At 47.1% G+C, this 15,723-nt stretch overlaps 9 protein-coding genes across 9 annotated transcripts; 4 read left to right on the top strand and 5 right to left on the bottom strand.

Moving 5' to 3' along the window:
- Positions 1–3: 3 nt before the first annotated feature.
- CANTADRAFT_48608 (uncharacterized protein) lies at positions 4–240 on the top strand (the record flags this gene model as incomplete). The annotated part of the gene is made up of 1 exon (XM_020209607.1): positions 4–240. The coding sequence occupies one exon, from the start codon at positions 4–6 to the stop codon at positions 238–240; it is 237 nt and encodes a 78-aa protein (XP_020065502.1).
- A 128-nt stretch (positions 241–368) lies between these two features.
- Positions 369–4,336, bottom strand: BNI4 (Bni4p). The gene has a single exon (XM_020206969.1). The coding sequence runs from the start codon at positions 4,146–4,148 to the stop codon at positions 498–500; it is 3,651 nt and encodes a 1,216-aa protein (XP_020065501.1). The 5' UTR covers positions 4,149–4,336; the 3' UTR covers positions 369–497.
- A 1,260-nt stretch (positions 4,337–5,596) lies between these two features.
- Positions 5,597–6,295, bottom strand: CANTADRAFT_34640 (uncharacterized protein; the record flags this gene model as incomplete). Its single annotated transcript, XM_020208594.1, has 1 exon — positions 5,597–6,295. A coding segment is annotated over one exon (699 nt), but the record flags the coding sequence as incomplete, so codon positions are not given.
- Positions 6,296–8,388: 2,093 nt separating this feature from the next.
- SEN15 (Sen15p) lies at positions 8,389–8,791 on the top strand (the record flags this gene model as incomplete). Its single annotated transcript, XM_020210911.1, has 1 exon — positions 8,389–8,791. Exon 1 carries the CDS (start codon positions 8,453–8,455, stop codon positions 8,789–8,791), a length of 339 nt encoding a protein of 112 aa, XP_020065499.1. The 5' UTR covers positions 8,389–8,452.
- Positions 8,792–8,932: 141 nt separating this feature from the next.
- On the top strand, positions 8,933–9,320 carry CANTADRAFT_234499 (uncharacterized protein). Its single transcript, XM_020206968.1, has one exon. The coding sequence runs from the start codon at positions 9,075–9,077 to the stop codon at positions 9,267–9,269; it is 195 nt and encodes a 64-aa protein (XP_020065498.1). The 5' UTR covers positions 8,933–9,074; the 3' UTR covers positions 9,270–9,320.
- CANTADRAFT_25967 (uncharacterized protein) lies at positions 9,039–11,064 on the bottom strand. Its single transcript, XM_020207599.1, has one exon. The coding sequence runs from the start codon at positions 11,046–11,048 to the stop codon at positions 9,372–9,374; it is 1,677 nt and encodes a 558-aa protein (XP_020065497.1). The 5' UTR covers positions 11,049–11,064; the 3' UTR covers positions 9,039–9,371.
- Positions 11,065–11,189: 125 nt separating this feature from the next.
- CANTADRAFT_25966 (palmitoyltransferase) lies at positions 11,190–12,499 on the bottom strand. The gene has a single exon (XM_020207598.1). The coding sequence runs from the start codon at positions 12,456–12,458 to the stop codon at positions 11,304–11,306; it is 1,155 nt and encodes a 384-aa protein (XP_020065496.1). The 5' UTR covers positions 12,459–12,499; the 3' UTR covers positions 11,190–11,303.
- A 602-nt stretch (positions 12,500–13,101) lies between these two features.
- Positions 13,102–14,672, top strand: CANTADRAFT_25965 (uncharacterized protein). Its single transcript, XM_020207596.1, has one exon. It carries the CDS (start codon positions 13,111–13,113, stop codon positions 14,476–14,478), a length of 1,368 nt encoding a protein of 455 aa, XP_020065495.1. The 5' UTR covers positions 13,102–13,110; the 3' UTR covers positions 14,479–14,672.
- Positions 14,673–14,723: 51 nt separating this feature from the next.
- Positions 14,724–15,335, bottom strand: CANTADRAFT_28865 (uncharacterized protein; the record flags this gene model as incomplete). The annotated part of the gene is made up of 1 exon (XM_020208263.1): positions 14,724–15,335. A coding segment is annotated over one exon (612 nt), but the record flags the coding sequence as incomplete, so codon positions are not given.
- Positions 15,336–15,723: the final 388 nt, after the last annotated feature.

The raw sequence follows: 15,723 nt of genomic DNA, 5'->3' as shown, positions 1-15,723 counted from the left end.
ACCATGTCAGACTACCCAGCGTTTGTGGACTCTAAGCCTCCAGTCATCACCCTCGAAAAGTACGACGTTGCTCCTTGGGCCGGCACCACCTGTATCGACTTTAGAAACAACGACTACGTAGTGGTTGTGATGGAGACCCCCGATAAGGTGGTGGCCAGGATTGATGCCAAGGACCACGAGGTGTTGCAACGGATCTTCAGGAGTGCCCATGCCACCCACGCTCAGCAATCGAAGAAGTAGACCAAGTGAAGGAATCAGAGCAAACGAGTTGTCAGCATCAATAGGTTGGTTACTACGTAATGCACTTTGGTGAAGCCTACACATGCTAATTAATGAAATAGTGTACATTAGAAGTGAATAGGCACAACGCTAGCGTAGATGTGCAATATAAATGTCATTTAGTACAGTGTAGGAAGTGATTAATATGCTTACTGGACATGGAGTCCAACCCCCTTCTTGAACCTCCGTGGTACTACCCCTTTCTGACACAACTGGATCTAGAAAAAATGGGTGTAGCAGCGGGACTCGGAGTGGATCTCCATCTCGCTCTTAAACGAGTTCAATTCATCCTTGATCTGTTGCGCCAACAAAGGGGTCAATTGGTTACAGGTAGCGGTGTCTGGGTGCCTGTCGTATTCCTCGCCATTATAGGTGTCATAGAGAATGATCCTAGACGAAAACCTGACTCCTCCAGCAGATTTCTGTGACACCAACACCTGTGGGGGGTTAGATGGCGCCAAGTTAGGCGATTTCTTCCACTTCCTGGAGATGATGGACCCGAATGACTTAGGGCTCGAACTGGTGGATGCGGTATCAGTGAATGATGGCACCCTTTGATGTTTTGGTGGAGGTGGTGGCAACGGAGGCAAGGCATTATCCTTCTTGGACATGTTGCCAAACTTACTCTTGTTTCTAGGCTTTGGAATGGTCTTTGGAGCTTGCACTTCTACCCGAACCTCATTCTCCTTGTTGCTGAAGTAAGATGCGTCAGAAGCTATGTCACTTCCAAATCCATCTTCTTCGTCACTGGAACCGAATCCTCCTCCAACATCGCTATCTTCACCAAAAGAAATATTGAAAGACTGATGGGAATCACTACTTCTGATGTTGTGTTGAGCAATCTTGCCTCCAAAAGAAGGACCCTTCAAACCTCTGAATGACATTGAAATGGGCCTGTTATTGAATTGACTCTTTCCATCTTCGTTCAATAATGGAGAGCTCAGAGTTCTGAGGGCTGTTTCCAAAATTGGAGATGTTTCAATGAGATTAGTGTTGTCTTCAAGATCAGCCTTTTTATGATAGTGGTCAGCTGAAGCTTGGTCATCATCTTCAACTAATATAGGGGATTCAGGCAGTGTTTCCTTAATCGAGGATGAATCACTAGGGACAACATTGGTCTCAACTATCTCAGGGGAAGGTGACAAAGTAATTGTTGGAAGACTTTCCTTGGCACTTATAGGAGGACCCGCCAAAGGCATTGGAACTGGAAGATTAGATTCCATCAGTTCTTTGGGAGACTCAGATGGAGAGGATAACGACAATGGTGGAACATTAAAGGAATTAACTTCAGAACGTTGCTGGGGCTCAACCAAAACTCTAGGTGATAACTCCAAAACTTCCTTGGGTGAGTTGGAGAAACTCAAATTATCAATGTCAATGAAATCAGTGAACTCTATTAAATCTTGATATTGGTCGTCTGTAGTATCATGGTTGTTATTAAGTGTGTTATCGACAGTGTTGACCTTTGAATCAATTGATGTATAAAGTTCCAGGTTCAAATTTCTTCTTGATGCCGAATTCTTCAAAATAGAATTAGAACGAGTCATTCCTGATTTCGTAGGAGGAGATGATGGGGGTGGCCCAGTGTATTGAATAATATTTTCATCACTTCCGTTGTAGTTAACAAACGAATTGCGTTTGATTGACCTTATTGATCTCATTGACCTTGATCTCTCCAATGAAACAATACTTTCAACTTCTTGTGCATTTAAACTTTTAGGGAATAAAACCTCACCCAAGAGTTGAGAATCATCCTTTTGAGAATCTCCAGTAATTTTTAACAATTCACTTGATGATTTAGGAGGTTCCAAGGTCTTGGGTTGCATTGACGTCGGTTGTAAGACCTGTTTAGGAGTCTTGTCAGAGTCATAGTTCACATCGAATGGTGACCCAAAAGCGACATTAATAGGGCCATCTTGAACAGGGCTAGAAATCAACAGCATTTCTTCGTCATATCTTGTATTAGCAATCTTCGTGGGAGGGTTATTAAGGAGATTGTTTGAATCATATTGATCGAAGTATTCGTCATCTTGCTCAGACTCTGTTTGAAATTCGTCACTATTTGGTTGCTTGTAAGGATCATAGTCATCATCGGTAACTTCTCTAATAAAGTTGATTTTGGTATTAGATTTGAAAGAGCGCTTGTAATTAAGGTCCGATGTGTTCATTTCCATGACGGAACCACCGTTGCCAATGGTTGGCGATGGCAACGACTTGGGAGTCTCTGGTTCTTCCGTTTGATATTGAGATGATGGAGGTGGAGTAATGATTGGAGCAGCAACAGGAAGTGGGTGATCAAGAGTTGTAGGCTTAACCTTGTTGGTTTCAACCGAGCCCGATTGTTGCTGAGAATTGACACTGCTTTTTTGCCCTTCAGTATTGGTATCATTTACCGTGAATTTATGCAAGGTTTCTGAGGATTTGTTCTTTTTGAACACATTGAGTAAGGAGTTGGATGATTCATTTCTACTCTTTTTCTTGTCTAATGCGTTGCTAGATGCAGCATCAGAATTGTCTGTTTTACCGAATGAAGATAAGTTAGATGTTGAATAAGACTTTGAGCTCAATTTATTAGGTTTGGACTCGTCACTCAACGAGTGGTTCTTTGATTTGGATTTGAATAATGCTTTGAAACTAAACCTCTTCTTTTCTGCAGCGGGTGCTGCTGGTTCACTGGGCACGTTGCGGGTGATTCTGGAAAGATTGCCCAAGGTACTACTTCTCTTGTGTCTGGTCCCAGTTGGAACGGAGTCGGGGACATTCTTGCCACTCTCTGCTAAGGAGTACGTTGATTTGGATCTCAGATATGGTGACCTTTGCGTAGGCACTTCTCCTGCTGCATCGAGTAACGATTTTGGTTTGGGAGAGGGCGCAGCTGGGTGGTGAATGGCAGGTTTGGAAAGTGGATACTTTCCGTCGTTGGAAGCCATTGAAAGTGCAGGGGAGGATGCCGACACGGGAAGTGAAGGGAATCGAGGAGGTGTGGATGGAACGGCTGCCTGGGGCTCGGTGATGTGAGGCGGAGCCCTGGTAGAGGCTCCCGATGCGGCAGGATGGGAAATGTAACGAGGTTGGACCTGCTTCTTGTGGGAGGCGCCGGAGTTGTCGGAGGTGTTGCGCATGGTTTCTTCCGAGGTGCTGTGGGTGGCGTCGCTCTTTTCGTCTATCAAGGTGTCTTCCTGGTCCGACAATCTCCGCTCTGTAGGCGCTTTGAGGGTGTACACACTACTTCCACTGGTGTAGGCAGAGGTGCCACTGACGTTTCTGGAGGCCGTATTGTCGACAATCTTTGGCTGGAGGTCAGCACCCACCACCGACACGTGTTTGTAGTCGTGGAAGGTGGCTTGTTGCGCTAGTTCGGGAGTGTCGTCGTTGGTGGCGTAGCCCATCTCGTCGATGGTGGTGATCGACCGCTTGTTAGTGTGCTCAGACACTGCTTCCAACGATGGGGTCTGGGAGCGTGCTGTCTCGAACGATTGTACCGAGTAGGTGGAGTCTCGTTGGGCGGATTCCGTGTACGGGTTGTGGGAGGACGCTAGCGCCAGGCGCAGGGGCGGTTTGAGCGCCTCGTCCTCCTCGTCCTCCTCCAATATCTGGCTGGCGAACGACGTGGTCAGCTGAGTCTTCTCGTTGAGGATGGATTCCAAAGCCTTCATCGACGGAGATACTTTCATGAACGAAGTCCTCTCGTGGTTGCCGTTGCCTGGGGCGGTTTTGGCGTGGATGGACGTCATGGACGGCGAGTGCTTGAACTGGATCGAGTTGCGGAGGGTGTTGACATGGCTGGCAGGTGTTGGGGCCGAGTAGAACGTGGTATTCAAGAGCGTCTCCTCCAGGTTGGACTCGGGATCAAAAGGAGCGTTGGACATGACGATGAGCCGGCGTCGCGAGCAGGTGGGTGGTGGTGGTGGTGGTGCCGGAGGCAGAGGGAGCAATAGATGTGATTAGGCACACCGGTACGATGGGATGGCGAAAGAGTTGCTGGTGACTGACACGCTAGTGATCAATTTCTTCAGCCAGTCAGTGGTGGGTCACGTGGCTGGTGGTTTCCGCAGGAGGCGTGCGGCAGTGTGCGCGTTGGGGCTGGCGCTGGTGCTGGCTCGTAGTTTACAGGGGCACGGGGATAATTGTGCGGAAATGGGGAATTAGGCTGTGGGCGAAGGACGCGTCGCGGACGCGTCGTGTCCCGTTTAGGAAGTGGAAGACACGCGCATTAGCCCCATCGGGCACATATGGCTGATAGGGCTAAGATAATGGGGTTGGGGGAAGGAGTGCCGTTGCAGGCGTGAATTCCAGCTGGCGGGGTCCCGTGCTTGTCTCGTTTAGGCAAACGGCTGGGATTATAATTGTATCGCGGTGGAAGCAACGCCAGTCGGGTAATCGTAGTGGTAGACGGTGTATGGAATTATGGGCAGAACCGGGTGAGAGAGATGAGGCGAAGAGCAATGGGGCAGAGTGGTGAAGCGTGGATGCGGATGCGCCAGACGAGTGCTCCAAAGAGTGGGCACAAATACGTCTCCCGCTCTCCAGGTGGCTTTGCGGAGTACAACCTAGGATTCTAGCGTAGAGTTGCCTAGTGTTGGTGTATGGTGCAGAAAGAAATGGTGATGGCCTGCGACATTTTGCGACATTGTGCGACATTGCCTGGTATTCCGGGGCAGAGTCCCACCATTGTTCCTATTGTGATGCTGTGGTGCGGGCCTAGCCGACACCCTGGCGGTGTGGGGGGTCGCTTAGTTGGGTCGCTTAAGTGGTAGGATGCACCACGGTGAAATGTCTTTTACTGTTCAATTCTGTGTATTTCTATTACTGTACAAGACAGACTGGCCGTCTTTGAGAATCTGACTATAACCTACTGTCTTCCGTAAGACCTCTGACTATATCACATCGCCCTTCTATGCGTCTCTGACTATTGACAAGGCTGGTGCTTCAAATTAAGATTACGTAGGATGCTTCCTCTACAGCTGGCTAAAGTTTAGTCTATTAATTACATAATCACACAGTCTCTCTTCCTCTTCTTGATGTTGGCCTTCTTGGCTGGTGCAGCCAAGGCTGGTCCAAGCGGAACCGCAGGAAGCAGCTTCTTGGTCTCCACCACAGTGCCAGCGGTGCTGGTGCTGGCTATGGACGACATGATGGTGGTGGCACCAGTCATTCCCGTGGTGCCAGTGGCAGCAGTACTGATGGAGGACCTCTTGTCGTCCATCAACATGGACATGGCAGAAGTATCGGTGTTGCTATAGGATCTGGACTTGCCGCCCCAGAAGAACGACTGGTTCATGCCGGAAATGGAGGCTGTTTCGTAAATTTCGTCCTCGTCTTCGTTCAACTTGATGATGGGGTCGATTCCAAACTGTAATAAAGAGTTGGCCAAGTACATGTAGAGCTTGATCCACAACACCTCGAGCTCCTGGGTGAAACGAGTGCCGAATCTCTCGAGGAAGGTCTGGATCAAGGCCTCACCCATCAACTCGAAGTTGGCAGGCTCGATTCCAAGAATCCGCGAGTGTCTCTTGCCCAAGTTGATGAGGTAGTCGTCCAACACACTCAAATTCTCCAACTGGCTGATGGCAAACGACATCACCCCGGCAAACGACACTGCCTGGTGCTTGATGGAAGGGAACAACTTCTCCAAGTTCGAGTCCATGGAAAGCAAGTTGGAGTAGAATTGACGACAGAACAACGACGAGGCCACGGTGGAGGCCGAGGTACGGTTGATGTAGTTCATGGTTTTTTCCTTACTGCCAGCAGTAGAGTTGGTGATGTTGGTGGAGAAGCCTCCAGGCATGCCGAACGGGTTCTGCTTCTGCTCGATGGGCTCGTCCAACAACATCTTGTTCCAGGTGTAGCGGATGAGCTCGATCTCCTTCTTGGACATTTTCAAGCTCACCTTGAACTGGCTCTGGATGGAGAAATCGGAGGTGATGGAGGTATTGGTGTCCATTCTGACTAGCTGGTAGTTGTTTTCTCCTGAATTGATGCTGGACGATGACAAGTTTGAGTGAAGGGTGGGGGTGACGGGGTCTGGAACCGTTGGGGCTGTCGAGAGTGTGGAAGCATTAGACGAGGCAGGTTGACTAATCACAGAGTCCTCATATCTGGGCAACGTTCTGGATCGGCCGATTGGGTTAAAGTTGGACAACCGAGACGACTTTCTGGCGTTGTTGTTCGATATAATCGAGCTGGCGTCATTTGTGGTGAATGTCTGACTTCTCATTTGGGCTAGCGATTGCATAATGGGCAGATATGTACAGTGGGTGGGCTGATAGTGGTGGGTAGAGCAAAATGTGGACCGTGAAAAATCGGGCAACCTGCTGGTTATAAATCAGCCCAGAAGTGGCCCAAGATAGGATCTGATGCCAGGACCAATGGATTGGGAATGTAACAATATAACCCGATTGGTAAACGCACAAAGGCGAACAAAGCGGTTTTAAAATATGCACTCTCTTATTTTTACCATGTCCGATCTTGATGATTTTGCGCTGGGACGTAACAGGGAGGGAAGGCTGCGGGGGCAGGTCCAGGGCACGTCCAGTGAAATCGAGAGGAATCCAGGGGGGACTGACTGGAGTGTGGGATCACCAACGGGACTACCTGGGCCTGGAACCGTCCCTACGGTGTGGTGGATGTTTCCTCAACGTTCCTACCCCTTATCTGTCTAGCCTCGGGTAACCACACCAACGTCTAGATTTGAGTTTAGAGTCCTACATTGCCAGCTGTGACTTCACTGCTTCAGCATGCATAAATGCGAAAATGAGGAGGCCTCAGGCATGATGGCCCCAGCGTGCGGGTGGCGTTCCCGATCGGAACGGACGTCAAGGGATGTGATGGTTGTAGCCTTGCTCGTCTATCTCCAGGCAGTGGATTTATCCAGAAATGGTGCATCAGCATTTGACGCACAAAGAACGTTCCTGGACTCGCAACCACCGAATTCCCTCGCCCGCGCCATGCACCGCACTATTGCCGTTGTTGCCTCCTGTAACGCTCCAGTAACCACAGCGCCGCAGTCTAGAATGTATCAGGGTAGGAATTGTTCCCAGCGGGCCTGATGATGTAATGCTGGTATACGAAGCACTAGTCCGCCGAACAACAGGCCCCACCCAGAGAACAACCGACTAGTGATAAGGAAGTATGTTTGTCCCGACGCCCACCCCATGCTGCAAGCATGCACCCACGCAATACGACGGGTATACGCCAAGTGACCGTGCCACATCATCTGCATTAGCCAGATCGTTTTCAGGCCGGGGCGCTGCCTGGCAGGTATGCCAGATTGAAGGCCTGGGCCGACATAGCGCGCACGCTATTTTCGGGTGAAGTATTTGTGGTTGGCTAATTTCGCCTGGACGGTTAGTGCCGTGGCAAGGGCTCGGCTAGCGCCAGCGAAAAAACTGACATGTGCGGGTAGGCCCACAATAGGGGGGGTAGGAGTAGGCAGGTGTTTCCAGGGTAGTGAGGTACGGATGTTTCGTCCAGGATGGTGTGGAGCAAGTTCCAGGTGTCGATCGAGCCAGGATCGGCCCAAACGTCGTTGGCGTACCAGCAGGCGCACGCCTGAGTAACAGCCGCTAAATAATACGGGTTGTCCCACGTGATGCATACATTAAATGCAGCCAGCGAAGGGATGCAACTGTATGTGAATACGAGATCTAGCGGTCACGTGGCGTTGCAGTGGATGTGGGTCTTCACTTGTTACGACCCACCCAAGTTCAGCTCCAGAAACAGCAATGTTCCGGTCCTCCAGAGGCGTAAGTACGGCTATTTCTGTAGCGCAATTTATATTCAGTTCTTTTAAAACAACAATTGTATATGCTCTTTGGGAAATTCATGTTACACCCATAAGAGCTTGCGCGTAGCATCTGGCTAAAGTGTTAACTCTAATTTCCCTTGGCTTACAGAAACTAACCATTCCCTTTATAATTCATTCAATATTGCGCTTCCGCTCTACGCGGTGGTCGTACTCCGGGAGTGTACCGGCAGTTGTCCGGCTGTGTTACCTGTGTCGTTCGACTTTTCAACCAGTTGTGTGACGTGAGTCTTCCCCAGAAATCTACTACATGACCCTACCTTTGTGGCCTTGTCTGGAACAATGTCGCTAATGTCGCATTTCACATCCTCTTCAAACATCAAAAACCACCTGATCAGTGTCACATGATGCATCCCATCAACTTCGACCATGTCTTCTCTTGCCCACCAGGTGCTGGTGAACCTCGTGCACTACAACAACTGGACATCAGTGGAGTCGCACACGCTCCTGCTGGAGCTCACCATCTTGTGCGGTGTTCCTCCGGCCACCCAGACTCCGGACTCCCTTGGCCTTGAGTGGGTGATTCCCAGGTCCATCAAGCAGGACCCCAACATCTCTGCCCACGAAATCAATGGCTGGTTCCAGCAAATCACCCAGCTCAGTTCCTCCAAAAGGCCTACCAGAATCACTATTGCCATTGTCAACGATGACGGCACCATCGTTTACTACTTTATCCACGACGGAGTGGTTAAGCCAAGACAGAACTAGTGAACCAGTGATGGTAATGCTGTGTCAATGCTTCTAGGTTTCGTCAGAAAAATGGTCAATTTTAATCAAGAGCACAAGCAGTTTGACTCTGCGTGCAAAATAATGGAGACCTGATACCTCCTATTCGCTTGAAAAAATTACGAATACTGGCTCTTAGTCGTCATAAATAGAATTCGTTCACCGGTTGTTTGAACAAGTGATCCATCACCTGAAGTACAAGGCTACTGAGTTTAATCTGGGAATGATATCTATTCAAGCAAAAACTTGATCTATATTGGGATACATGCAACAGAAAATATTTATTGAAGCAAAACGTATTGATTTTCGACTAAATTCGGTTGCACCGAAAAGAGTTATCGTGTTTAAGATTCCAAAAAATTTTCCCCCCATTTTGGAATGCTTCTGGCATGGTGGTCTCCCTGAGATCGCTAAAACAGTATCCCACGAAGAGGAACTTCCACGATCCAATAAAATTTGATTAATTATGGGGTATGTATTATTAGTTAGGTTTTTGGGGCCCGAAATTAGACCCAACATGCAAGGTGTGTATAATTAAATCATGGGTGTGCAATTAGAAGTGTCATCCGCCACGGCCTCGGAACCGAAAGTTGTAGATATCCAATTCGTCGTCGTCTTCATCGTCATCTTCTATCTCTGGACTTCCAAACACTCGCTCGTTCTTCTCCTCGCCCTCTTCTCCCTCTTCGTTGTCGGTGATATAGCCACTGTTTCTCCTCTTTACCGATTCCAAGTCTCCATCAAATGAAAGCTGCACGTGCAGCAATCCCAGCCTGGTAAGTCTTTTGGAAGAGGAGTCTCTTCTTATTGCCAACTTGTCCTTGATCAGCACCCGACCGCTAGTGCGACTGGTGCCACTAATGAAACTGGTATTATCTCTCTGATTCCAGCCGTCAACTGTAAGGTTGTTGGCAGAGTAGTTCTTTGCCCTTTCGTTTGGATTAATTACGGATTCCAACGTGCTGGAATCATCTCTATTGCCCTGATAATTCTCCCCAGCATCAGTGTTGTATCCACTGTCATCCTCGTCATAAAAGAATGGGTGCGCCGCAGAAGCATCACTCCTACCAACGTATGCTTGACCCTTCATTGACTGCTCTATCACTTCTTGAGTCTGGTCTACCTTCGAACGTCCTGGGCGGGTTTTCTTGATTCTCTCGTGATAATCACTCAGGCATACCCGGGCCAATCTATCAAAATTGATCATGAACTCCCATAACTCGGGTTCTTTGATTAAATCGGGACCAAACCGAAACTTTTCATATAATTCGATGGTTCTCTTCAAGTTCGGCCTGACAAAATCGGAGTCTTGGTTTTCCATGTTTTCGGGATCCATGTAAATGCGTGCTAAATAAATGACGATTTCTCTCATTGAAAAATTATGGGGGATTTCTACCTCGGTCAAAACCCGTCCACCTCCATGCATGAACTTGTCACCGATGCTTCGTATGATGTCTTGATAATTGGACTTTGGAGGAAGAGAGGTTCCGTGGTTATTAGTTTGCTTCTCGGTGGTGAATAGAGTCTTCCTCTCCAACCTTTTCCTGTTTCTTCTTTGAATGTACTCCGGGGGAGCCATTCCTGGATGATTAAGAATCACATCTTCATTATACAACGGGCCAGCCCGTAATTTTATCTCACCTATGCAACGACGAAGATTATCGTCAATCATTTTCACAGCATCTTTCGGCAAATCTCCTTGGAATGGCACGTATACAGACTTGCTGGGAATATCGTTCAACGCCATCCTGACATGGAAAATCCGCACAAAGTACCAAAACATGGATGCTACCAAGAACACAACACACACGATGATCACAATAAACACCTTTACCGCTGGAGAAGAGCTTGCAGTGGTCTGCACAATCACATCTATGGGAGTGACTGCCACAAATGATAACATGATGATCACCAAAAGCGCCAAAGATATGGAATAGATCCATTGGAAGACTCGTTTAGGGATGTTGAAGATTCTCTTACTATCGGAACCGGTCCAAATTCCCATCACAGTGGTGCTCGTCTTGGTTCCATGAAATGTACTTGTTTGATAGCGGGAACCAGCTCTGGACAACGATGGTCCCTCTTGTCGTACTGGAATACTTCTTAGTCTCAAATGGTCTGAGAATGAATCCGCTTGTGGAGACGGCCGTGAGGCCTGTGAGAGCGACATCGGATCTCGTGGGGGCTCGTATGTCACCCTTTGGGGTTGTGGAGGATCCACGGCGAATGTGTTTGTCATATAGTGGCAGTTATACTAAGCATAAGATGTATAGTGGGGGAATTGTTGCGATGTGTGGAATCACTATTTGACATAATGTCGCGCACCAATGTCGCAATTACCATACCCGGTTATACTGGATCCCAAAGTAGAAGAATTTGACATGCTTGTATATATTTGTATATATTGTTTTACGACTACGTAACATACCGTTCTGTCTGATGCTAGTGATCTAAGAATTGGAATATGCGCCTGCGCATATTATGTGGTTCATAATTAAACTTCAAATGTTTCTAATGGATAGACCTTTTTGAATCGTAAATCTCCCTGTTGGAAATCTTCGGAAAGCTTCACAGCAGCTAGCCTGGTAGGCCTTCCCAACCAGTTGATGTACAAATTTTTCCAGGCGGATCTGGTGTCAAAAACGTTGATAAACCCGTCCGATCCTTGTTTATGCTTAGAAGTTGCTTGGCCATTGGATCCGTGAACGTAATTAAGATACTCCCTGGTGGTGATATTGCACGCTGTTAAGAATAGATGGAAACACAACAACAAGAAAGGGTATGCTCCACACAAAAATCCGTAGATGATCAAGAACAAACTCATAGGGTTTTCTCGAATTGACTGATGAATAGAATGAATTTCCGACGATGCAACTAGCTTGTAGTGGAACAAATGAATAAATGGCAAGATTATGATGAAAAATGAAGATAATACCGCAGTTAATAGGAACCAAAGGAAGTATTTGTAGTTCCGATAGCCTACACAGTTGTTCAAAAATATGCAGTGATGATCATGGTTGGAACAACATGAGTTGCAGACTCCACAATGACTTGTACGAGGAGGTCTCCAAATGTGGCATGTTGTACAGTACTTTACTGTAACCCCATCATATTCACTTTTATAATAAGGAAGAGCAATGGTGTTGAAGTACTCGTCTGGGGCATGATCCACCTTAGACTGTTTGAATGAAACTGGGATGTGAATGTTTCTAGGTAATACTCCCGGGTCCGACACAGACGACCGAACAAATAGGGTAAACGAGAGCACCCAAAAATAGGTGAAGATAATGACTAGTGATGGGCTTATTTGGTGCCACACCCATGAGCTCTCGAATATCCAAAAAATGACGGCTGGTATAATGGCTAGAACTCCAGTTACCAAGTTGATAGGTTTCTGTTTAAGACTTCTCCATCGTCCCCCAAAGAAATAGATGAATTTCATTTCTTCGTGTGGCTGAATCTGGTAATTCTTTTTGGCTTGTGAAGGGACATCGTGGTGATACTTCTCGCTCAAGCTAGGGTCCGTGATCAACCAGTTGGTGATGAATCGGTGGATGAATGGCATGGGTTTGGTTTCAAAAGAGGTACTGGATGACCCCTGAGTCACCTGCGTCTCACCGTTCGAGAGTACACTCGTTTGAGGTTGCATGGCAAGTGCTGTGTTCTGTGGTCCAGATCCAAATCTGGGTGATTAGTGATGAGGAAATCGTTATCAATTGTAGAAAAAAGTAAACCTAAGTGCGGCTCACCAACGGTTCCATTGTGTGGATGAAACCAAAGCATGGATGCCAGAACGGCGATCACCAATTGAACTGAGTGCAACATACGTTGGGTAAAGGATATACGTCCAGGGAAGATGCCTTCCGGCTAGTGTTCGTGTCTGCTAGATCTCCCTAGCCGTGGAGAAGTTAGCTTAACCAACATAGATTAGCCAACATACTCTGCCAACTGTTGATACAGTCTGTAGGCATAAGCCAGTCTTTTGACTCTCGGGAGTCTTTCCCGTGTTCTATTCGCTCCGACTTCTTTGATCGTGTATCTTGTGATGGTTGTCGTAGTCAGCTGAAGCTTAGGATCCCGTAGTTGTGTATCAAGACGACCAACGTTAAGGACTAGTATTGACGAAACCACCATAACGCATTCTGTTTTAGCATCCTCATTCCAGCCGTTTGTTGAGGGAAAAGCATTCACCTCTAATTATCTCCTTTGCAACATTTACCGTCAACCCTTTGGGCGGATGCAAAATCGTGCCCGCACCGAGCATCACATAAAAGTCTCAAGTGATCCAAAGACACTAACCAATGTTCACGCCCAGAGTACGGCACCTAGCCCTTTCCAGGCTCGGTCGATTCCAACGTCTTCCTTTGAGGTCACCTTTCGTATCCCAGTCACGTTCGTTGACGTTTTCTCCCGGTCAGTTGGGGGCATTGAAACGATATGGTTTCGTGGTGAATATCTTAGCTGGTGCTTATATCGGAGGCCTATTGGTCTGTTTTGGGCTGTTCTACATGCTTTACAACGATGTAAATGAGAGACAGCACATTCCACTCGAAATCGGCTTCTACAACAACATAGCTGCCGTTAAAGCTATCAACAAGGATGATGTGCTAAAGAGTCCCAGATACGCAGTGAAGCACTACAGACGCATATTGATCGAATTGGCAAAAGAAGGCAATCCAGACTTTGATTTCGATGAAAATGGGCCAAACAAGTACGACGTGCCTTTGTTGGATTCGAAAGTCTTGGTGTACGAGAAGTCGAATGCATTTGCCAACTTCTACATCGACATTGTCTTGAGATACTCCAAGGCATTGTTGGCTAAGGGAGAGCTTCAAACTTCCATCTCTATGTTGCAGAAGGTGATCAATGACGACGATATCTTCTATAAGTTGGGGGATGCTGAAAGAGTCTCGCAGTGCTGCAGACTTTTGAGCAAGGTCTGTCCTGATAAATCGGATAAAATCTCATACTTGAAGCGGTCTATTGACATGCTCACCCACACATATTCCTCGATACAATTGGACGAAAACTACCTCTTGCAAGGCTCGTCCAGAATAACGGATGAATTGATGATTTGCTTGAACGACCTCGCTGCTAACTATGCCAAAGCCAGCAACGACAATCCTGCACTTCTCAGCTCCTCTCTTAACATATACTTATCCAACTTGAAGGTCTTAACGGATCTTAGACAAAGATTGGACAATAACCTTCTTTCGCAAACACAGTATCCTTTGTTCAACTGTGATGAAATCAATCTTATCATGCTCGGCTGTGAGTTGAAAGCGCACATCAGTGAAATCATGTGGGCCAAGGGCTACAAGAAGAACGCAATTGCATGGGGTGAAGAGGTGGTCGAGGAGATTTACTTCAACCACAGCAACACCAAACGAGCTTCACCCATCTTGTTCAACGTTCTCGGCAACTTGCTGGTAATGTACGACAACTTGGGAGATTTGAAGTCCAAGAACAGATGCGACAAGCTCAAACTGGAGCTTGAGGTTTTTGAAGGTGAAGAAGTCGGGTGGTACGATAGTATTATCAGCAGGTTCAGTAAGATTATGTATCACAAAGGGCCATTGGGAATCATTGAAAAACCCTTGACTGAGAGATACGGCAGACCCACAAGAGTTCCTGAAATTGAGGAGATTGAAGATGAGGACGAAGAGTAAGCATGAAGGTATCCTAAACTGAAAGTGAGTGTATTGAAGATTCGAACCCATAATGGAATCCTCGTCATGTCCAACATTTAGAGGAACCTGAGGAAAGTTCCTCATCTTGTTGAATTACCATCATGATTTTACACAGTTCAAAAGATTACTTCTATACATAGATTCTGAACATTCTGTATATATTAAACAACGACTAAATCTAAAGAATAGATCTGTAAGCATTAAAAATCAAGTACGTAACTGGACTTTACACCAGCACATTTTAGATCAAATGGACTCCGAGAATACTTGCAAACGTGATTAGGTTGTACGGCTACTAAGGTGCTGAATCCTGGCCTTCTCTCTGGTGAGCCGGAAACCACTATGCCCTTACCCCTCCTGAACTTGACCCTCATTCTAGTGTAGTCGGGAACCTCCACATACAGGGGCTCAATGAACATCTGAGCATAGGTTCCCTGGCCAACAGTACAGGATAATGTATCGGTAAAGGTAAAAGACGACAGGGTCTCAATGGTGGCTGCTAGCCCAAAATCGTGGTAGAAAGTGAGGTTGAGGAATCCGATAGAAGCAGTCCCTGAATCAGCCAAAGAGATCTGTGCACTGTACTCCTTTTGAATAGTTGCTGAACCATAATTTGAGGTATACATACAGCTGGATACGGGAATAAGTTCCTTGACCCGTTGGAGCTCAATGGTGGAATTCCCTTCATCGAATTTTCTGGTATACCATTCGTGGTCGTCTTCGTCAAAGTAGAGTGTGGTGTTTGTAGTCAAAAAGAAGAAGGTATTTTTGTTATTTTGCAATAATTGTGCCATTTTGGGGTCCTTGAGATCTTCTTCGGATTGGAGAGTGAAGAGCTGGCCAGGGAGAGTAGATCTTGTGGACAAGGGATGGGTCTGTGGCTTCGATTTTGCACCCAAACCCAGGCTTGCATCGAAATTGGTGGAGGACATAATTGGCAATGCCAGCGAATTCGTGGTAAATTCGGCAGGTACTTCTATTATATAGAACGAATCCAGTAGATAGTTAGGACCGTTGGGAGTCTCTGGCAACCCATTGGTACCAGTGGTACCAGTGGAGTCAGCTAAGGGGGATACATAAGCGGCCAAAGAAAGTGACGAAATACACCCGAGGAAGAAAGCTCTTGAGAATTGCATGTTTGTGGATGATCTTCCATCGAGCCATTTCCCTGCTGTTTATATACCTCTCGAGGGTTGTTCTGCTTGCTAGGCCGTCTCTTATCCT

This window comes from Suhomyces tanzawaensis (assembly GCF_001661415.1).
Source record: "Suhomyces tanzawaensis NRRL Y-17324 unplaced genomic scaffold CANTAscaffold_3, whole genome shotgun sequence".
Classification (NCBI taxonomy): Eukaryota; Fungi; Ascomycota; class Pichiomycetes; order Serinales; family Debaryomycetaceae; genus Suhomyces; species Suhomyces tanzawaensis.
This window is presented reverse-complemented; position numbering and strand designations above follow the sequence as displayed.